Here is a 23,873-nt window from a genome sequence, read left to right on the forward strand (position 1 = left end):
AGCGAAAAAATAAACGAAAAAATAAACGAAAGAAATTGAAGAAAGCTATGCCATTTATTGTGGAGTATTTGTTGTAGAAGATTTGTGCAAGCGTGACCCATTTTAGTTTGGTACTATTTAGCGAAGATAAAATACAACAAATATATTATGATAGTATTTTTGGTTGTAGAGTGAAAAGGTGTAAAAATAAGGAAAATGATAAATATATATTTTTTTATAAAAATGGATGGAAATTATAAATAAAATATTTTATACTATATGAAAAGAAGTTTGTATGTGTATATACAATTGATTGTGATAAATGATACTTTCATATTTTAAGTTATATTTTCCCTATAAAAAAAAAAAAAAAAAAAAAAAGAATGTATATAAAATTTACATAAAATTTACATAAATATGAATTTTTTACAAAAATATATTGAAGTGTAATAATGAACATAATATCATATGTACAATATTTTATACATAATTAAATTAGAAAGAAAAAAAATATATTGTATATTTATAAATTAAAATGTCTAAGTTATTAAAATATAACTTACATTTTTTTTTCATTTATTTAATTTTAAAAAAAATAATTGCACACACATATATATAAAATATTTATTTGTTTATATCCGAATATTGTGTCGATATTTTGTAGTATTTAACACCCATTTTGCCTGAACAGTGGCATTATATTTATTTTAATTAATCTATCCTAATTTTATTATTCTATATTCTTATCTTTTTGGTTATTCAATATAATATGAAATATGTTTTATTTTATTTCCTCATTGTATTTTTGATTGGGCTTGCAAAAGGGGATCTGCCTATTCATGCTCTTATGGTATACAAACTTTGCCCTTTTAAAAAAAATTCAAAAAATAATAGAAAAATAATAGAAAAATAATAGAAAAAATAGAGTAATATGGAGTAATATGGAGTAAAATAGAATACAAAACCAATGTCTAACCACTATTAAATTGTAGTAATGAGATATACATTTGTTTGTGCATTTATTTTTAAAGAATGATGTTGTAGGAATTTGGGAAATAAAAGAGAGCGAAAAAATTAGCGATACTTCGGAACATTGTGGGGGTAGTGTTCCCAATAAAAATGCGGAAAACTTAAGACCTGGTTATAAAAAAAAATGAAAAAAAAAATGAAAAAAATAGTGAAAAAAAAAATGAAAAAAAATAGTGAAAAAAAATAGTGAAAAAAATGAAATAAGAGACAATTTTTAGGGTTTCTTTTGACCATAAGTGTCTATAAACTTTGATTTATTTTTTACATCTATTATCAGAGTTAAATAATTACGAAAAATATTTGCAAACAAATTATGGTGAATTAAAAAATTTAAAAATTAACTTAACTTTTGAAAAAATTAAGTTATTTAACGATTCCAGTTCTCGCGGTATTTGGACTTATCTTGCCGTTAGATCAGTGGATGATAATAATTCGATTATAGGAAACTGGTAAGTTAGATAAAAATAAAACCATTTTATATTTCAGCAAAAGTTGTTTAGATCTGTATATTTTTCATTATTTTTTATTTTTAAGGACAATGGTCTATGATGAAGGATTTGAAATTCGATTGAGGGGGAAGAGATACTTTGGTATGTGTCAATTAAATGTGTCTACACATATATATACTCGTATATGTTTACATAAATTTACACACCATAAAATATATATGCTAAACTTATAGCGCGGCCATTTTTTATACTTTATTTTTTATACTTTATTTTTTATACTTTATTTTTTATAATTTTTTTTTTTTTTACTAACAGGATTTTTTAAGTATGACAAAAAAGTTAGTGAGGAATGTCCAAGTATTGTAGAAAGTAAGAAATAAACATTTGTTAATTTTAATAATAATGTAAAAATAATTAGTGCATTATTTTATGAACTGTTCATATGTTTTGACATTCTATTTTATGAACTGTTCATGCATTTTGACATTCTATTTTATGAACTGTTCATATGTTTTGACATTCTATTTTATGAACTGTTCATACATTTTGACATTCTATTTTTATGTATTGGCAGATATAAACAAAATAAATACAGAGTGCTATAAAACAGATCCAACAAAAATAAGATTAGGATGGATATTTTATGAAAGAAAACAAAAAAATGATAAAGAAAAAATATATCAATGGGGTTGTTTCTATGCTGAAAAAATTACAAAGATGCCTATCTCTTCCTTTGTTATACATAATATGAATAATTCCAATAAAGAAGATAATAATTTTGTCAATAATAAGTATAGAAATGCATACTATACAATTTTTTTTTATAAAAATTAATTTTTCATCATAATTTTGTATGTCTTTTCTAAAATGGCAACATGTTGGCTCATTTTGTTTGGCATATTCTTCCTCATACATACTTGTGTGTGGTTATTACGATTGTAATGATATTTTTACATTTTTACATTTTTATATTTTTACTTTTTAGAGAGCATACAGACACTGATACGAACTTTCTTGGGTTGATGCAAAAAGATAATTACAATAAAATCCGAATGAATCATCCAGGACTATTTGGATCGACAAAGATAAGCTACAGTTAGCCATTTTGTTATTTTATTATTACTATTATTTTTTTTTTTTTTTTTTTTCCATTTATTATATTTTTTTTTTTTTTTTTTTTTTTTTTTTTTTCCTTGCGAAACAGTTGACAGACACGGAGGAAAGGAAAGGCGAATATATGGATGCAAAAAAAGAGAATCGAAAAAAATGGAAATGAATTTAGTTTTACCAAAAGAATTCAGTTGGGGTGATCCATATAATAATAAAAATTTTGATGAAATAGTAGAAGATCAAAAAGAATGTGGAAGTTGTTATTTAATATCTAGTGTATATGTATTAGAAAAAAGATTTGAAATATTATTATCAAAAAAATACAAAAAAAATATTAAAATGAATAAATTATTTTATGAATGTATTATAAATTTATCACAATATAATCAAGGATGTGATGGAGGTTTTCCATTTCTTGTTGGAAAAGAAATTTATGAAAATGGTATTCATGCAACTATGAACTATGGATCTTTAGATAATAAAATTTCATCTAAAATAGAAAAATTTTCTAGAAATAAAAAAAATAAGGAAATATATTATGCATCTGATTATAATTATATAAGTGGATGTTATGAATGTTCAAGTGAATATGATATGATGAGGGAAATATTAAATAATGGACCTATTGTAGCTGCAATTTATGCAACTTCATCATTATTAAAAATATACAAATTAAATGATTATAATTTTATATATACAACTATTTCAGATGAAAATAAAATATGTGATGTTCCAAATAAAGAGTTTAATGGATGGCAACAAACAAATCATGCTGTTGTTATAGTTGGATGGGGTGAATATATTAATAAAAATAATAAACTAATAAAATATTGGCTAATTAGAAATACATGGGGAAATCATTGGGGATATAAAGGATACTTAAAATATCAAAGAGGAATAAATTTAAATGGTATAGAATCTCAAGCAGTATATATTGATCCTGATTTTACCAGAGGAAGTGGCAAAGATTTACTTGTTTAATTTATATAAAAATTTAAATTTTTCGAAAATTCATATTAAATCATATTTTTATATATTTTTTTTTAATGTTATTTTTTTTGATAAACAAGTATTTGCGCCCTTTTTCATAAAACGTATAAGTTCTATAAACATGTTTGCTATCATATTACATTATTTACATTACATTATATTACATTACATTATATTATATATTTATTTTTCTTACAACATAGTATTAAAATTAAATAAAATTTAAACAGGATACTTCAAATTCATAAGCTAATTATTTGTCATACATATTTCATAGCTGTTATTTTGTTCTATATAATTTAAAAAAAAAAAAAAAAAAAAAAAAAAAAAATTATCTTTTCTTATGTGTTATCAAATGAATTAAAGGGGAAAATGCTTCATTTTTCCATATATATATTATATATATAATTATATATATTTATTTATATATATTTATATATTTATATATTTATTTATGTATGCATATTTTGTATAGCAATTTTACTCGGACCATTGGAAAAACATGGCATTACATTATTCAGTCAGGGTTTCAAAAATTTATAAAAAAATAAAATACAATTTGCAATATTTATTTTTAGCTAAAAAGGTAGGAGGAAATTATAATTATTTAAAAAAAAAAAAAAAAAAATATATATAAAAAATATAAAAAAAATATATAATATAAAAAGAGAGATGGAATGCTTAATAATATTTGAAGAATAGTTTATGTATAAATAAAAATAGTTTGAAATCGTAAATAAATATATACATACATACATACATACAAATTAACAAAAGGGAAACTATCTTGTAAAAGATTATTGTTTTTTCTATTTCGAGACTAACAATAAATAATATATATCACGCCCAAATAATATCTACATATAGCATATCTGGATATATAGAAATATAAGGGTGGTTCTGTTTTTATATTTTATTTTTTAGCAAAATAAAAAAGTAAGGTTACACGTGAATGGTTATACGATCATATGTTAATAGAATAAATATATTTATAATTTCAAATTAGTAAAAAATGTCGAGCTTAAAGAACATTATCCCTAAAAGGAGCTACCGAGAAAGAGGGCAAGCAAAAAATAGACTACACTTAGGGGAGTTAGAAAAAAAAGTAGATTATACAAAAAGAAGAGAAATTTATAAAAAAAAACAAAAAATTGAAAATGTGTTAAAAGAAAAAATAATGAATAAAAATCCCGATGAATTTAATACGGGAATGGTTCACTCAAGAATTAATGAAAAAGAAAATATTTTAGTTAAGGAAGAAATAGCTATACCAGAAAATGTAAAATTAAAAAAAATAAGAAATAAATTAAAAACAGAAGAAAATTATAATTATTCTTTTTTAAAAAAAATAAATAAAAAAATAAATAATTATCAAATGAATATTCCATTAAGATATGTATTTAATAATACTCATGAATTTTATAATGACAATGATGAAAAATATGATTTAAAAACGGAAAATAATAGATTAAAAAAAAAAGGACAAGAATTTGAAAAAAAATTTAAATCTTTATTAAACGCAAAGAAAAATGTACTTGAAAAAATCAGGAGAATTGAAAACTCATTTGTAAATACATACAAAGATATCGATGGTTATAAAATATACCCTAAAAAGGGGGGGGTTCCCTATCGATTTGTTGCGCCACGGTTACGTTAGTAGGAGAAGGCATATTTTATGTGCATATTTTTGTGCATATTTTTATATGTTTATTTTTATAATTTGGTTGTTTTCAAAAATTTGCTTATTTTTATTTACACGACTTTTAAGAAATGGCAAAGAGCTGCACTTTTCTATTTTTACTTTTATCTTTTTTTTGTGACAATTTTTTTTGAATTACCATTTTTATGAAATCACTATTTATGTTATTTGGCTAGTTGGCCACTTTGCTTTGCTTTGCTTTGTTTTGTTTTATTTTTCCTTTTATTTTTCTTTCCTATTTTTCCTTTTATTTTTCCTTTTATTTTTCCCTCTTATTTTCCTATTACACAAATTTGCTAAAAAAGAACAGAAGCCTCAAATGGCAAACACATTTATAATACATCACAAAAGTGATGAAAATAAAATTATTTGATAAATTGTAAATATGTATAAAACCATGTTTATATTGCATAGTCATACATTTAAGGTATTTTTTAATCTGCATAATAATAATAATAATAATAATGATGATAATGAAGGTTATATACGAATTTAAAAATGAAAACTATGAATTATTTTTTAGCGAACAAAATGTTGACAAAAATATTATTGAGATGATCGATCAAAACTGTAATAAATGTAAGTATCATGAAGTGGAATGTAGTAAAGAAATAAACGTAGATTTGTTGAATTTCCAACAATATAATGTTTTGAATACAAAAAAAAAAAAAAAAAAAAATAAAAATAAAGAGGAAAATGATACAGGAAAAGAAAACAAAATAAATGGTAGCATTACAAACAAAGTTTCTGATGAAAATAACTATACAGAATTTCTTTTAAAATGTAAACAATATTTTGAGGAAAATGGGTATATAGTTAAAAATGATAATTTATATGGAGCTGAATATTTATTATATTTAACAGATAAAAAATATACACATTCAATATACATTGTTTATTTCATAAAAGAAAATGATATTTTAAGAGATTTGATTAAAATATTAAGAATTTCACATAGTATAAAAAAAAACGTTATCCTAATTTTGGAAAGAAAGACTAACAGTTTTAATCTTCATAACAATATTGTTTATGTGAAGCTTTATTCATATAAATAAACTATCAAATAAGTATATGCATTTTTTGGATATCTAATATTATATGTTATATTGATTTATTTTTGTAGTGAAATGAAAGGAAAAATATAAATTATTTAATTATTGGTATCCGTCTTACGTTTTTATTCGTTTTATTTATTATTATTTTGTTATTATTTTGTTACTATTTTGTTATTATTTTGTTATTATTTTGTATTATTATTATTATTATTTCTGTTATTATTTTCTTCTTATTATTGTTGTTGTTTTTATTTTTAACACGGTTCCTTGGGAGCATAATTTGTTTATTTTAACTATATTTTTTGATTATTTATTTAAACATATTTTATGGTTATATTTGAAGTGACAGTTGTATCGAAAATATTATTGCTGTTAATAAATTTAATAAAATATTTTATTTTTTAAAATGGTTAGCTAATATTATGAGAGAAAAAAATTATATGCATAAAAAGAAATAATAGCTATATATAGCCAAATTTTTGTAGAAATACCTGAACAATGCAGAATATTATACAAATCTTTGCAATTTTTGCAATATTCACAATTTTTACATGAATTTGTCATATATATATATATATTTATTTTTTATTTCATCACTTTCTCGTCTTATGTAATATGAGGCCTTTCTTCGATTCTGATATTGTCGTAAACTTCACTCTATCTGAAGAAGCAATAGAAAGAGAAAAAAAAATTATAGAAAATAATAAAAGAGCTATACACGAATTTCAGAAAGAAAAATTACTACAAGAAGGAAAAAAAAATTGGGATAAATTTTATAATCATTATAAAACAAATTTTTTTAAAGATAGAAAATGGATTAAAGTTGAGTTTGATCATATTTTTAAAGATGGAGATTTATTAAATGACTCTAAGAATTGTGAAAATGAACAAAAAGAAAAAAGAAAAATAATTTTAGAAATGGGATGTGGAGTAGGGAATACATTAATTCCACTTTTGCTAGAGTATCATAATTGTGATTTTATTGGAATAGACTTTTCTAAAAATGCGATAAACTTATTGAACGAAAAATGGAAAAAAATTGTTCATATAAATGAGACGTTAAAAAATGAGCAAATGAATGGCCAGAATTTAAATGGCTTATCATCTCTTGGCGACATTTCAAATAGCGAAAATCGCAAAGTAGAAAATGACAAAGTAGAAAATATTAGCGATAGTGTTGAGAATAATATTTCTACTGAAAATGGTTACGATATGGAATATGAAGACCAAGGAGAAGAGGAAAATTATTCATGTATCTACGATTTAAAAGAGTATAAAAAATTAGGGAACTTAATAAAAACATCAGTAGTAGATATAACGTCATATAATGAGATCTCAACAAATTTAAATGAATTGGGATATGTTGATGTTGTTTTACTTATATATGTTTTATCTTCTGTTTCACCAGAAAAAATGAAGAATGTAATTTTAAATTCATATAAATATTTAAAAAGTGGTGGTTATGTTTTATTAAGGGATTATGGATTATATGATTTAACACAAGTTAGATTTGCTAATAAGAAAGAAAAAAAAATTTCTGATAATTTTTATGTTCGTGGAGACAAAACATTTGTTTATTTTTTCACAACAGAAGAACTTCGGAATTTGTTTTGTCAAAATGATATGTTTGAAGAAATTCAAAATAAATATATTACTAGAATTGTTAAAAATCGAAAAAGAAATTTAGAAATGAAAAGAATATGGGTCCAATCGATTTTTAGAAAAAAATAATTAAAGAGAGAAACAAAAAGAATTTTTCTCTCTTATATTTTGTATACCATTTATTTATCTAGACTAAAATTTGCACACAGATATACACTCTATACTATACACAATTGAATATAAATTCTGTTTTATATAACATTAAAATTACCAGAATATCGAAAAACATAAATAATACACTAATAATAATAACTAGTATAAAGATTAAGACGTGTATATCTCATACTTACATGTGTGAATTAAAAGGTCCATATACATAAATACATAAATACATAAATATATAAATACATAAATATTTATATATATAAATATTTATATATATAAATATAATTACTAGGATAAGTATATAGTGATATAGGATAATATTTTAGATTATTTTTGTATGTTGTAAAAAGTAAATGAGGGAGTAAAAATTTTTTTTATTAATATTTAGCTAAGACCAAAAATGAATAAAAAAAAAATTTTTGAAATGGTTTAATTATTTTTATATTTATTTAATTTTTTAATTTATATTTTCCTTTGCCTTAATTTGAATTAATTAAAATGGTATTTTGTTTTATTCATCATTTTCAATTTTGTATGATGTACATATATATTATATATGTATTTGACTTTGATATACGGAGCTTTGTTTTGCTTTGTTTTGCTTTGCTTTGCTTTGCTCTGCCTACTTTTTTGTTTTTTTTTTTTTATACAAATAAAATTAAAGATTAAATTAAAAGTTAATATAATTTTATATATTTAAAAGGGGTAAAGAAAGTGAAAAAAAATAAAAAAAATAAAAAAAATAAAAGTACATATTTTCGAATAAATTGGAAAAGATCATATATTTTTACTCACCCCATTTTTACTCATTCAAATATTTCTCCAGCTTTAAGCCAATGAAGTGAAAAAAAAAAAAAAAAAAAAAAAAAAGGAAAATTCAAATGAATGTATTAAAAGTTATTTGATATATATATAATTTATTTCATGGCTTAGCTATTTGTCATATTTATAATTTTGTATATATAGAAATATATGAATATAATGTAGAGAGAAAATAAAAATATTTTACTTTGAAATTATAATATGTAATTTAAATGAAATATTTCATTATTTAATTTTTTTTTTTTTTTTTTTTTTTTTTATAATTTTAAATATTCATTATAAGTATAGATATATGAATGTACCTATTTTCAAATAGCATGCCTTATTATATAATTTTCGAATGAAACGATGGATAGATATGGACACAATATAAGAGGGGATGTAAAAAAACAAGGTTATGAAAATTCTGATTTACCAATATTGTGTGAAACTTGTTTAGGAGAAAATCCATATGTTAGAATAATAAGAGAAGAGAATGGAAAAGAATGTAAAATTTGTAAAAATGCATTTACTTTATTTCGATGGAAACCAGGTCATAATGCAAGATATAAACAAACAATAATATGTAATAAGTGTGCAAAAGTAAAAAATGTATGTCAAACTTGTTTATTTGATTTAGAATATAATTTACCTGTACAAGTCAGGGATAAATTCCTTGAAACAAGTATTACCTTGCCAGAAAATGAAACAAATCGTAATTTTTTTTTAGAACAGTTAGAAAACAATATATCTACAGATACGTATGATAAAATTAATCATGGAAATATGGATTTATCAAAATTAAAAAGAAGAGATCCATATTTTAAAAGAAATATGGCAAGAGTTTGCAGTTTTTGGAGAAAAAATGCATGTAATCGAGGAGATGAATGTCCATATTTACATAAAGAAATTCATTTGAATAAATCGCTAGCTAGCCAAAATATAAAAAGTAGATATACAGGTGAAAATGATGTATTAGCAGAAACTATATTAAACAGATATAAAAATAATAATATTGATGAAAAAAATATGGCTAATAAAATATGTATACAAGGTATTAGTAATTCAACAAGAGTTGAAAATATTAAAGAATGTTTTAAAAAATTTGGAGAAATTAAATCATTTAAAATGATACCAAAAGATTCTAAAATTTTTATTTCATATGCTACTTTAACAGCTGCAAAAAATGCGGCTGAAAAATATAAAGATGGTCTCGAATTAAATGGATCTAATTTAACAGTAACTCTACAACAAGATAATCTTAATAACAATATTTGTCCATCTCCAGCCTTTGGCCAATATAATCCATACCCTCCCCAGTTTAGTAATAATCATAATAACACCAAATTTCCAAAAGATAACAAGATTCCAAAGAGTAATAACAATTTTAGGTTTCATAATGCTCCTCCCCCACATTTTCAAGGAAACACAATAAATAATACAACGCCCACTATGTACTTTCCTTATAACAATTCTAATTTTAATTCAATGCCTCCAAATGCAATTCCATATGCATCTATGCTTCCTTCGGAGGCAGAGCAAAGAAAATAAATCCGACAATAATGTTTGTTACTTGTTTGAAACGTATTTTTTCCATTTTTAATTTTTATATAATATTTTTTCCATTTTTATATAATATTTTCCTTTTTTTTTGTTAAAATAACACAATTTGTGTCTTCAAACAAATCCAAGCTCTTTCATGTCTGATTTATTGAAATTATTTAAAATGTGAATATTTATAGGATATGTCCCATAATACTATTTGCACAATTTGATGTTGTTTTCTCGTCTTTTAATTTTTAAACAATTTACGATAAAGTACCAATTAATATGTTTTTTTTTTTCGACTTAAAATAAATTGGAATATAATATTTAATCTACTTGATAATGATAATGATAATTAAATTTGTTTATAGAATATTTCAAAGATGATTTAAAAAAAAGTGGTTATATATTATTTTTTTAGTTAGCTATAAATACTTTATGTTTTTTTGTGATTTTAAAAATATTATGTTGGTATAACAGAAAAAAAAACAAAGTTAACACGTTAATTGGTCATTAAAAATGTAATAATAAAATAAAAATAATAAAGGATATAATTCATTTGAGGATTTTTTTTGTGGGGTTGTGGCCTTTTCTAAAAAAGCCAAAGTTACAAAAATAGTTACACACATGATTATGCTAGTGCCCCAAAATTCAGAAAATGGGGGAATAAAAATGTAGAAAATTGGAAAAAATGTAAAAAATTGGAAAAAATGTAAAAAATGTAAAAAATTTTGAAAAATTGGAAAAAATGTAAAAAATTGGAAAAAATGTAAAAAATTGGAAAAAATGTAAAAAATTTTGAAAATTTGAAAAAATTTGAAAAAAATAATACATTGCTCTATCCTTCTACTGTATGCCCTTTAATTAGTCGACATTTCTGAACGCTTCTTTTTCAACTGGTCTAAATAAATAACATACTGATTTATAATGCCAGTAAACCTCCATAAGATTAGCCATATACAAAAATTTGACAAGCCAATCCACCAATTTCTTTCATGTCTCCATTTGTATATTTTTAAATGATCTGGGGAAATTCCTGATATTACATCATTGTGATTATATACATGTTTTACTCCATATTTTAGTTTATAAGATTCAGTAATAAATAACATAAGATTTAAAATTAATATTAAAGATACTACTCTTATTGGTGTGTCTCCAATCTGTTTTCTGCAAAATGCGAAACTGAAATTTACTAAAAATTTTATTTTAAGCAAACATGATATAAGAAGAGCAATTCCTAGTGGCGTTACGATTAAGTAGATTAACTTAACAAGGCTCATTTTGGTCACTAATATATTAAAATATATCAGAGAAAAAATGACATGAAGGAAATAATTTATTGGAATGCTTATATATAGAAAATATAATTTGAAAGATAATGTATAAATTGTAAAGACCACATTCTCTTTTCTCTTTTTTTCCAATTTTTTAAATACAATATTTATAAATTATTAATTTTTTTAACTTTTTATCCAATAAATAAAATATTCTTATATTTATATATACAATCTTCTATACCAATTATGTATTTTTTTATTTCTATGCAATGACCCAAATAAAAAAATACTCTAATATATTGCACAAAATTATTTATTTTTTATCTTGGCATATTTTACGATATACCTACTATAGATATTTTTGTATTATTATTGTCCTCATTTATTTTTATTTTATTTTTATTTTGTTTTTATTTTGTTTTTATTTTGATTTGATTTTGTTTTTTTTTTCTTTTTAATATTCATTTTTTAATTGCAATACATTATGGTAAGAACATAATACGTTTTTAAATTATATAATTGGATGAACGGTTACGATTACATATAAATAATAATATTTTCCTATATAGAACAATTTAACCTCTTCATAGTCGAAAATTTCCACTTTTTTTTTATATGTATTTTTAAATTCATTATTATATATACCCAATTAAATGTTGGGATATTGGTTTGTCTTATATATATATTTTTATTATTATGATGAAATATATTGGAGCATTTTTTTATTCTTTATAAAGATTTTAAGAGTTATAATTTAAAAAAGTAGTAATAATGAGTGTTGTATGGTATTAAATAGGAAGGAAAATGCAAATACAAATCTTATACTATTTTTTTAATATTTATTTTTAAGTAGTTTTTCATAATTTATATGTGTAGAATATACGAATATATATATAATAGTAAAATATGAGATACAAAAATAAGTTTAAAAGATTTATGGAATATTTTAATAAATATATTTAAAAATACGGGAATTTATTTAAATTTTTGATAAAGCTTATTTTGTGAGCATATTGCATCATATTCTTTTTTTTTTTTTTACGATTTAGTAAATAGCTAACTAAAATACAGCTTTTATATGACATTGCAATATAAAAAAGCAATTTTTAGAGTTTTTTATTAACATTTTATTAAAAAAAAAAAAAATGGTCATGTAAAAAAAACATACTTTTTATTTGGTACACACTTGTGTGTAGTTATATATAATTATAATATTACTAGCTTTCACTAAATATTTATGGATATTTTTGTGTGTGTATTATTTTTTTTTTATATAAAATAAAATATTTGCGTATTTTTAAAATTATTAACTAATATTAAAAGTTTTTTTTTTGGAAAACTCAGGAAAATATATCTATACCATCGTCTATAAAATATGTTATTTTGACGTTGTTCAATCTTGTTTTATCTTGTTTTATCTTATCTTATTTTATCATATTTATTTTATCATATTTATTTTATCATATTTTATTTATCTTATTTGTTTGAGTTGTTTGATTTATTTGCTCTTTTTTAATTTCCTTATTTTGTTGATTTCACCAAGTGTGGGCCTAGAAATTGGCAATTCAATGACGTTTTTTTTAAATTTTCAAATTGTTAAAAATTGAGAATATTTTATCATTTTTATAAAAACACACATATACACACTTTTTTTTGAAAAATGCAAAAATTATCCGCGTTTTATACATACTCTAAGGAAATGTCTACATCCATTTTTACCATTAAAAAAAAAGAAGAAATAAAACCTCCTAAAACTGAACTCAGTTGGAAAGATAAATTATATTGTGAATATGAAAGCATAAAAACTAAAACAGGGGAATATTTAACCAATAAAAAAAATTCTTGGAAAATTAAATATAATGATATAAGTTCGTGCACTTATTTTAAATTTGACAATACGGAATATGCGAATTGTCCATGGTATAAAAAATTATACTATGCATTAAAAAATTATTTTTACAAATTGTTAAATTTAAACGATTTGAATAAAAGATGGGAAAATGAGGGAGATGAAAAAGAAGATGAAAAAGACAAAAATGAAAAAAAGAAAGAAAGCAATGATGTCCACATAATTGAGAAGAAGCTTTCTAGAGAATTTACAAGTTATGAAAATATCAATTTTAACACAAACAAACAAACAAATTTTGATGATGTAATATCAAATAAGTATCCCCAAAAAGGGAAAAAAAGAAAAGAAAATGATGTACACTATATTTCAGAAAGAAGTCAATCTGAATTAGTTAAGAGAAGTACATCTATGAGTAGTGATTGTAATATTGTACAAATGAAAAGTAGTGGGATGATATTTAATAATTTAAATACAAAAGATGAAAAAAATAATATAAATAAAACATCTGATTTAATAAACGATGTAAATGAACATCATTTTAGTAACATGAATGAAACAGAAAAAATGAATATCAAAAAGAGTACTTCAAGTGAGGACACAATAAAATTAGCTAACATTGTAAATCCCCCAAAATTTAATATTAAAAATACTTGGGAAAAAATAAGTGGATACATTTCATAGATCCATCGAAAGAATTCAAAAAATATTATCTTGTGGAATCGAATTTGTAGAAATTTATATTTTTTTTTCTTTTTTCTTTGTGTAACTTGTCCATTTTATTGTTATTACATGTAGGGACATTTTTTTTCCCTGAATCTGTGTAATCCGATTCAATTCTTTGGATGTCACATTTGTTTGGTTTAACTTTTATTTTGTTACAATATTTTCCTTGTTTTTGTTTTTTTTGTCATTTATTTTATCATAATTTTGTTTTCAAATTAAATATTTAACGTTTTATAAAAATTCAATCTCAAAAATGTTAACAGATTATTTAATACCACATGTTTGTCACGTTCATATGTACAAACATGGATTCTAGAAATGTTGTATTAAAATGAATTTTGTTAATTTTAGAATAAATCTTTTTGTTTTCATAAATATGAAGAGAATGTATAATAATATGGTTAACTATGTATAGACTTAAAAATAGTAGTACTAATTTTGTTTATTCTACTCTTATCACATAAAAAAATATCCACAATTGTTCATAGCAGAGTTTTATATATATTGTATGAGAGTTTTATCATAATTAATTAATAAAGAATATTTAAAAAAAAAAATAATTTTGAGAAAAGTTCATTCATAATAATATATATAGTACATAAAAAGGAAAAATAGATATATGTGACATTTATGGGATCACAACACAATTACATTATTTGATTTGCGTTTATAATATATATGCAATAAATAAAAAAAGGCCATAAATAAATAAAAATCATAAAAAAATTACATTTTTGGGGAGGTCATATATATATACATACATTTTTGTTTGGGACAATGCAATATACTTATCAAAATAAAAATTCAATATTTTTGCATTGTATTCATATAATTTTTTAATATGAAAATATTTTATTTTAATATATTAAAAATTAAAATTTTAATTTTATTTAAAATGTACAAAAAATAATAGGAAATGAAAAATATTAGATATAACATTATATATAAAAAACGTGATTACAAATTAAAGGGAAAAACATACTTTGAAAATTAATGTAATAAAGGAAACATATCTACATACATATAATTTCCAGTGTTTGTCAAATCGGTTAGTTGGATTCCATTTTTTTTTTTTTGGTGATCCCTCTCTCTATATATCATCTATTTTATTACTACATTATTTTGCATTTGAAAAAATTGATGCTATAGAAAGAAATAAATCAACAATGTCCATATATAAAGATAAGGTAGCAAAAATATAATCATCAACTGTAAACTCGAATTTTTTATGTTTTCCTCCAATAATAAGTTGTGTGTCGACAATAATCGATACGGATAATACAAGTGCATTAACACCAGCAAAGATTAAGTTAAATATTTTGCTTCTAATAAAAATACCAATAATTCCCAAAAATAATAGTATTAAGAATGATATAAAAACATATACATACCATCCTGTAAAATCCCATTTGGTTTGAAATGCAAATATAGTAAGTCCTATAACTACAACTGATGTTGTTCCCAGCGAGTAAAAAAATACTTCTGAATTTAAAATAGCGCTAGTCAATGCAACAATTGATGTTATTCCTATCGTTATTGCTAATAATATAAAATAGTTTTGTGGATATTTTCGTGCTATATTGGGGAAACAAATTAATGCAAGCATTATAGGTAAACTGAATGCCATTCCTAATACGAGAAATAATACATGATTGGCTATTAAAAAGGTATTGAATGGCTTATATAAAACAGCTAATGTTGAAACTCCAAAAGTTATAAGAAGTTGTAATGATAATATTGAATAAACTTTTTTAATAAATCCATGTCTTATTTTTGTTGATGTATATTCGTTAAGAGAATGTTCATCATATAATCCGCCATTAGGTGGTGTAGCTTGAGTTTTAGAATTATAATAGTCTTTATTTCCTTGTTCTTTCTCGTTGCTATAACCATAGGATCCTTGATTATATACAGCTCCATAAGTTGTGCCCGCAATATTGCCGGCATTATTATTTCCGTTTGAATTATACATTTTTTGCTATTTGTGATGAATGTTGTTCAGAATTTTATATTACTCGTGTATGTATGTATATATATATATATATATATATATGTGCTCCCAAACTGTACAATTAAAAATAGTGTTTTATTCCTACAAAATAAATTAAAAAATATATAATGAGTTATGATATTTGTTAATTTAAGTACTTGTGATTTGTCCTTAAAGCAATATATATATACGTAGAATGCTATAATGCACACGTTTGTTGCTTTTATATGTGTCCACAAGTTTTATAATTTGAATGAATAATTTTTTACAAGCAATTTGATTATAATGCTTTAAAAAAAAATAGTTATATAAGTTTTCTCTCTTTAGTATATATATAAATTTTGCTTATGTAATGTACCTTTGTAAATAATAGTTTGGTCTAATATTGTTTGGTTGTTTTGTTAATTTTACAGATTATATTTTTTTTTGGGGGATTGCCAAAAATTTATATTTTATATATTTTATAGCTTTTTTATGAAAAAATTATGAATGTTCATAAAAAAGTAAAATAATAAAAAAAAAAATAAAAAAAAAAAATAAAAAAAAAAATAATAAAAAAATAAAATATATATTTTGCTATTAAATGGAATAATAATTAATATAAGTATATTTGTAGAATTAACGTAATAATTAATATATTAAAAATTAAAAAAAAAAAAAACAAGGAAAACGAAAATAGCAAAGTAACAAAAAAAGAAAAAGGAAATTCGTACTTTATATGGCGTATTAAAAATGCTTTATAGGGAATTGTAATTTATTATAATATATTTTGTTTATATAATATATATTATATATATATTATATTATATATAATTATATTATATATATAATTAATATATGAATAATTATATATATGATTTATATTTGCACCATATGCTTGCTTATTAATGTATATACAAATATATTTCTCTTATGAAAAAATAAAGGCGAATTTTTGATTTATTATTTTTTTAGTAAAATAAATGAACGATTTTTATATTGATTTATTATGTTTTGCCGATTTTTACTTTCCATTCGACGTATTTATATAATTATTTAATTTATTATACAATTCGTACAAGAAAATATGGTATTATATAAAAATTAATAACTGGCTATACATACATACACAATTTTATTACTGTTCATACAAATAACTGTAAGTTAACGAATTACGTAAATGTATATAATGAGAAATTTGGTATATTTACAAATAAAAATTGAAATTCTTTATTTTCGAATTTTTAATAGCTAGTTTTATAAATATCACATGTATGTGCATACGAATTTGCACATTATATGCATTTATGAAAGTTATATATTGATTTAATTTTAAGAGGGAAATTGTCAAAATAACTATTAAAAATAATATAGTGAAAAATTAATTAATTTTATTAACCTTTTAAACTAAAATATTATTTTTTTAAATTAAATTTATTTTATGAGCGATATTTTTTAAACTTTCAAAAAATTCACTGAAATTTTGTATATACATGTGTATTAAAATGTAATTATGTAATTTATAAATAACATGAGATAATGTGAAACTATAACGGAAGGAATGTGAAAAAAAAAGATATAAAAAAATAAAGTTTTATAATGTCTATATTCGATTAAAAATACAATATGTATATGTCTATATAATACTAAAAGCGAACATATATGAAATTATATATGTTTTATAACTACAAAAATAGTAGAATTAATAAAAATTATGATCACCCACTTTTGAAAAGTCAATAATATCGTCAAAATTTTGTTTTAATTATTCATTAGTAATCAATTTCATATATGACCATTTTCTACTAATATAAATAAGTATCCATTATGAAATGTTAACTCTAATTTAGTTACATACTATATGAAAAATAAAATTAAATATTATAGGTATAGAGAAATAAGGAATGAAAAATTATAAATTTACTTTTTTTTTTTAAACTTCTTTAAACGGATATAAAAGGTTTTAAGTTTCCCTTGTAAAATTGTATGTGCTATGCTAAATTAATAGACTCATAATGTATATATATATGTGTGTGTGTATGTATGTATATATTTGTATATTGAGGGTTGAGGACGTGATATTGTGCTTGGAGTTTTTGGTGTGGTATTTCTCAAAGAAATGATTTAATTTTAGGACGATTTTTCATGATTGAAACAAATTAATTAATAATTTTATAATATGTCTAGTTTTTATTTGCCACTTTATTTGCTATTTTATTTCTTTTTGGATATTATGCTAACATTTTGTAATAAGCTCAATTGAGATACTTCCCATATAATATATTTCATTATTTTGGGGGGTATTCTTTATGAAATTATAAATAGAATAAATGATATATAGATTTTTTCCCGAATGTTTATTCGGATAAGCATTTGTTTAATTTATATGTATTGTTTTTTAATACTAAATTATATTATGAACAAGTCATAAATTTTTGATGTTATTGTAAAGAAATTGGAATTAAAAAAAAAATATATTAAAAGGAAAAAAAATGAAATACCTAAAAATTGTTACACATTGTTCAGTAAAACAATGTAATTATCTATATTGTTTTTTTTAGAGGGAGAAAAGGTGTTGTACATGGATATATGATTTGTATATAAAAAGATATGGATGTGCATATAATGTATTATATATATAACATGTACAAAAAATAATTAAAAATATTATCTTAATAAAGTTTTGAAAAAAAAATATAAGATATGTTTTTGTAAATTCTCAAATTATGAAATAGCTATGTCCCTATTTTTATTATTGAAAAAATATAACAATAGGAATGGAACCTAATTGAAGAATTTAGGAAATTGGTATAACTTGGCAAATATAGTAATAAGTTTTATTATTTTTTTTAAAGTCACATTGGTATTATTTAATGTGTGTGTAAAAATAATGTAAGGATAAAACTACAGTGATTTAATTTAAATTGAAATAAAATTGGCAAACAAAAAAAGCGTTTTACTACTTGCCATAGGGAGGAAGAATATGCAACAAGAAATTCCATTTAAAAATAAAATATAATTAAAAGCTTTTTATTGTTTGTATTATTTTTTTTTTTTTTTCTTCCGATTTAGGCAATTTATTATATATTCTTATTGAACATAATATTACTTCATTCATTATAGAAGGTACACTAAACATATGCATATAATTATACAATTGTTGGGTCCAGATATATATACATATGTGGGGAAAGTATATCTTGTGTGTTAAATTACCACATATATTTTTTAATGTTTAAGGTGTGTGGTATTTATTTTGTTTAGGAATAAAAAAAAAAAAAAAAATATGAACTCTCGAAGTTATTGCGTATTTTTTTATACGATATTATTATTTGTGTATATATTTATTATATATTATCTGAACAAATATGAAAGACATAAATTGCCAGTAAAAAGATTAGATAATGTATTAGGGTATATTCAAAATGTACATAAAAATGGATCATATAAAAAAAATATAATAGAAAATGAGAATAACTTGAATAATTCTAATTTAATTATTGAGATATATATTGTTTGTGGTTGTAAAGGGAAAATAAGTTCTAATGTTTTGGGATCAAAGTTGAAAGAATATATGGACAAAAAAATAATATTGGATATAAAAAAAAAAGAGGATGATAGATTGGATTATTTTATTAAAGAAAATGATTTATTTGACATAAAATTAGACTTAATTAATTTTGATAAAATACAAAATTATGAACATGGTAAATATTCAAATATTTGCAAAAATAGTGACAATAATTTTATTAAGAATACATATTATATATACATAGACGAGAATGATGAAAAAATTAGAGAATCACATTTTATATTATCAACAAGTAATATAATTGAAATGTTACATAAAAAAATTGAAATAAATAAAGAAGCAAATATTTATTATGAGAAATTTGTAAAAGAAGCATGGAATGTAATAAAAAATTTTATTTTTTTTAAATCACATAACAGGTTACTAAATTTTGTGCCTGAGATTGACCTGAATTTTTATTTGGCTAGCAGTTTGTACAGTGAAGAAAACTACAAACAGGGGGAGAATACAGAATATGGCCACAAAAAAGGTAGAAATGAAACTGAGGTGAATAATAATGGTGATAATGAAGATGATAATGAAGATGATAATGGTGATAATGAAGATGATAAGAGTGGTGGCAATAGTGATAACATCAGTATTGCCGCTTTGGATTTTTACGCAGACTTTTATTATCCGTATATGCAAGATTTTGTGGAAAAGTTGCTAAATATATTCCAAATAAATATATACCAGCAAACAATAAGTAATATAAATATATATAAAATATCTGAAAAAAAAAATGGAAAATATATTAAGGATAGTGAAATAAATAAAATAAATAATAAAACGAGATTAATTATCTTAGACAAAGTTACAAAGATTACTAATGTATTTGATGATGTAATTTTTAGTAATATTTTAAAAAGACCAACATATGAAATACCTAAAAATATTAATCTCATAACTATATTTCCTAATGAGCATGATATATATTTTTATAATAATTTTGAAAACAAAATAGAAACAGCAGCTTCATTTATTGAGTGGGGAATTATATATATTAATAACTCAATGGTTACTGATTTAAAAAGACAAAGAGATAAAATAAATAAAAAAATTGTGAATGTATCAAGCCAAGCTAATTTTATTAGTTCAATTTATATTTCTCACTTGAGAAAATTTTTAGGATTATGTTCAAACTTTTCGGATTATGTATATAATATTTTTAATCCAAATAAATATGACATAAAGAATTTAAATACTATATCTGAAGAAGATAATAATTTTATTATTTATTCGATAAAAGGAAAAGACGATTTCGATTTTGATTTTGATTTTTTACTTTATTATAACATACCTTTAAAAAGCCGTATATCAGATTATGAAACCTTAGGGTTAATGAGAGAGGCTTTTACACACTATATAAATGAAACGATAAAAAATATGAACAAATTTATATCCATATCAAATATAAGCATATACATAAAAATACCAAAGAGTACTGTATATATATTTAATAATATTTTAAATAATTTAGAGTGTAGTATATATTATATGCAGGGGAAAAAATGTGAGTATATATCTGACATTAATGAGACAATTATACAAAAGTTTCATTCTTATATGAAACACGACGAATTGGAAAATAACTCTATTTCCACTGATAAAAATGGAGATAGCAATAATAAAAATAATAGCATGAATATATCTTCCAATAAAATGGGAATATATTATAAGATTGGTCTTACTCTTGCTCGAGCAGCATACCAGGACTCATTACAAGTACGAAAAAAAAAAAAAAAAATGAAAATAAACAGCCATGCATATAATATAATATATAAAATTGTACATATATTTTTTCAATTTTGTGTGCATTTGTAATGGCTGTTTTTTTTTTTTTTTTTTATTAATAAATTTATAACAATTTGGCTAGCTCTTTTATCATGAAATATATTCATATACTTATGTATTTTATGTTTTTCATTTCAAAGCTTTTAAAAGACGATTCAATATCTATTTATGAGATTATGTCTAAGGATTTTTTACTGGCCTCTATTTTACCAATACTCATCCCTTGCATATTCCCAACTATCTTTTCCTTCTTCAGGTTAGGATGTGTTTTAAATGTGCATTACTACTACTACTACTACTATTATTTTTTTTTTTTTATTTTATTTTTTTTATTTTATTTTATTTTATTTTTATTTATTATTATTTTTTTTTTTTTGGCATAGAGAACTGTTCAAAGGAAGAAACAAAAGGACAGTGAATGGAAACTAAGGGATAAAATTTTAACTAGCCTTTACATTTTAGTATAGGAATATATTACCATATATATGTGTGCAAAAATGTAATTTATGATTAATTTATATTTCAAGCTTGGAAAAAATGTTATTGTGCATAAATATGAAAACAGCTATAAAGTTATATATATATTTTTTTTACACATTCAAATAATTACAAATGGGAGATATTTAATGTTGTTTTTCATTCTTCACAATATGTATATGTATGTATAAAATTGAATGAATTATTCGTTTTTTTTTTTGGGGAATTTAATGAGATATCCCCCAAAAAAAATGTTAAAATAATAATGCTAAACATAAAATATATTTTGATTATATTTATTTTATTAATAAAAATGTTTTGGGTCATTATATATATTGCTTATATAGCAAAAAAAGGATAAAAAAAAAAAATGAGAAATTAAATATGCAAAGTTAAATGATAGGGAAATGGTTATGGATATGGAATTAAGGATAAACAACTGATGTTGTAAAAAGTACATATTTTATGCATATACACTTTTTTCACTTTTTTATAAACTATTAACTGTGAATTTAAATTTGTTGAGGAAAACAGGCTTACAATGAAATGTGAAAAAAAAGTGGTAAAATAATAAATACAAAAAAAAATATATATATATATATATATATACGGCATTCAAAAAAAAAAAATGTTGGCGAAAAAAAATATACAAACACATATGAAAATGTGCAACTTATAGTGTAATTAAAAAAAAAAAAAATAAAATATGATTTATTAAAGTTAGCTACAATTTGTATTTTTAAGATAAACATAATAATATATGGATATATAAATATGCCACCATTTTGTGCATTGATATAAAATTAAAAATACATTAATATATACTGGTCATATTTTTTTTTAACATTTTCTATGTTTAAAAAAAGATAAAAAGTGCTAAATATATAATTGATAATTCTTAGAATTGTTATTATATAAATATATATTTAGGAAAAAGTAATATGTGCATGCTTATATATATGTGTGTATCATGAGCTTACTATTATAAAACGACAATTTCGTTTATTATTGGTAATATAGTTTATGCATATTAATATTAGCAATATTGTTATGTATATTATTTTTGTTGCCCATATATAGAAACCGTTTATATGTTAACATTGTCTATTTGTTGGTGTGGCTTAAAAATATATAATATATTTTTATTTCAAAGTTTACCTTATATATGCAATTTTTTTATTATTTTTTTTGTCAACTTGGTGTTAGAATAAGGAATATACATATTTGCAAATATTTTATGTGTATATTTGAATTATTTAAAAATTAAGACTATAATTTTTGTTAAGCTTTATTTTTCAAAAGATTATTTATTCGTTAAAAATGTACCAAATTTATTGGTATAGATATTTTTATATACCCTGGTTTTATTAATATTGTGTTTTTATTTACTGTAAGGAGTATAAGTAAAAAGCTATGGATACAAAATAGTTTGAAAATAAAAAATATATATATATAATTAAGAAAAGATACGAAAAAAAAATCAAAGTGTTTTCACATTAAGTGTGCATATTTAAACACCTGAGAAAATAGTTGGTTGCATTTTCATGCATATATATAACCATAAAATAGTGTTAATGTTATTTTATATTAAAGGAAATATTATAGCGAACCAGTATAGTTATATATTATATACATACATATGCATACATATGGGATATAATTTTTATGAGATATAAAGATTAATATAGTTTATATCTTATGGTTATATGAAAAAATATAATAATTGGAAGGGAAAAAAAATGTGATACTAAAAAAAGTGATATGAATAACTATACGAATTTTTATT

General features: G+C 21.6%; 9 protein-coding genes across 9 annotated transcripts; 7 read left to right on the forward strand and 2 right to left on the reverse strand.

The window, feature by feature from the left end:
* Window positions 1–748: 748 nt before the first annotated feature.
* PY17X_1463300 (dipeptidyl aminopeptidase 2, putative) lies at window positions 749–3,548 on the forward strand (the record flags this gene model as incomplete). The annotated part of the gene is made up of 8 exons (XM_022957718.1): window positions 749–829; window positions 1,011–1,119; window positions 1,286–1,457; window positions 1,543–1,598; window positions 1,773–1,826; window positions 2,032–2,248; window positions 2,443–2,552; window positions 2,662–3,548. The coding sequence occupies 8 exons, from the start codon at window positions 749–751 to the stop codon at window positions 3,546–3,548; spliced, it is 1,686 nt and encodes a 561-aa protein (XP_022813062.1).
* Window positions 3,549–4,569: 1,021 nt separating this feature from the next.
* Window positions 4,570–5,214, forward strand: PY17X_1463400 (uncharacterized protein; the record flags this gene model as incomplete). Its single annotated transcript, XM_724255.2, has 1 exon — window positions 4,570–5,214. One exon carries the CDS (start codon window positions 4,570–4,572, stop codon window positions 5,212–5,214), a length of 645 nt encoding a protein of 214 aa, XP_729348.2.
* A 506-nt stretch (window positions 5,215–5,720) lies between these two features.
* On the forward strand, window positions 5,721–6,311 carry PY17X_1463500 (tRNA-splicing endonuclease, putative; the record flags this gene model as incomplete). Its single annotated transcript, XM_724256.3, has 1 exon — window positions 5,721–6,311. One exon carries the CDS (start codon window positions 5,721–5,723, stop codon window positions 6,309–6,311), a length of 591 nt encoding a protein of 196 aa, XP_729349.3.
* A 615-nt stretch (window positions 6,312–6,926) lies between these two features.
* Window positions 6,927–8,042, forward strand: PY17X_1463600 (uncharacterized protein; the record flags this gene model as incomplete). Its single annotated transcript, XM_724257.1, has 1 exon — window positions 6,927–8,042. The coding sequence occupies one exon, from the start codon at window positions 6,927–6,929 to the stop codon at window positions 8,040–8,042; it is 1,116 nt and encodes a 371-aa protein (XP_729350.1).
* Window positions 8,043–9,248: 1,206 nt separating this feature from the next.
* On the forward strand, window positions 9,249–10,430 carry PY17X_1463700 (uncharacterized protein; the record flags this gene model as incomplete). The annotated part of the gene is made up of 1 exon (XM_718633.1): window positions 9,249–10,430. The coding sequence occupies one exon, from the start codon at window positions 9,249–9,251 to the stop codon at window positions 10,428–10,430; it is 1,182 nt and encodes a 393-aa protein (XP_723726.1).
* An 854-nt stretch (window positions 10,431–11,284) lies between these two features.
* PY17X_1463800 (conserved protein, unknown function) lies at window positions 11,285–11,707 on the reverse strand (the record flags this gene model as incomplete). Its single annotated transcript, XM_718634.1, has 1 exon — window positions 11,285–11,707. One exon carries the CDS (start codon window positions 11,705–11,707, stop codon window positions 11,285–11,287), a length of 423 nt encoding a protein of 140 aa, XP_723727.1.
* A 1,657-nt stretch (window positions 11,708–13,364) lies between these two features.
* PY17X_1463900 (conserved Plasmodium protein, unknown function) lies at window positions 13,365–14,234 on the forward strand (the record flags this gene model as incomplete). Its single annotated transcript, XM_718706.2, has 1 exon — window positions 13,365–14,234. The coding sequence occupies one exon, from the start codon at window positions 13,365–13,367 to the stop codon at window positions 14,232–14,234; it is 870 nt and encodes a 289-aa protein (XP_723799.2).
* A 1,159-nt stretch (window positions 14,235–15,393) lies between these two features.
* On the reverse strand, window positions 15,394–16,248 carry PY17X_1464000 (uncharacterized protein; the record flags this gene model as incomplete). Its single annotated transcript, XM_718704.1, has 1 exon — window positions 15,394–16,248. One exon carries the CDS (start codon window positions 16,246–16,248, stop codon window positions 15,394–15,396), a length of 855 nt encoding a protein of 284 aa, XP_723797.1.
* A 3,283-nt stretch (window positions 16,249–19,531) lies between these two features.
* On the forward strand, window positions 19,532–22,039 carry PY17X_1464100 (conserved Plasmodium protein, unknown function; the record flags this gene model as incomplete). The annotated part of the gene is made up of 3 exons (XM_720827.2): window positions 19,532–21,541; window positions 21,751–21,866; window positions 21,994–22,039. The coding sequence occupies 3 exons, from the start codon at window positions 19,532–19,534 to the stop codon at window positions 22,037–22,039; spliced, it is 2,172 nt and encodes a 723-aa protein (XP_725920.2).
* Window positions 22,040–23,873: the final 1,834 nt, after the last annotated feature.

Source organism: Plasmodium yoelii, assembly GCF_900002385.2.
Source record: "Plasmodium yoelii strain 17X genome assembly, chromosome: 14".
NCBI lineage: Eukaryota > Apicomplexa > Aconoidasida > Haemosporida > Plasmodiidae > Plasmodium > Plasmodium yoelii.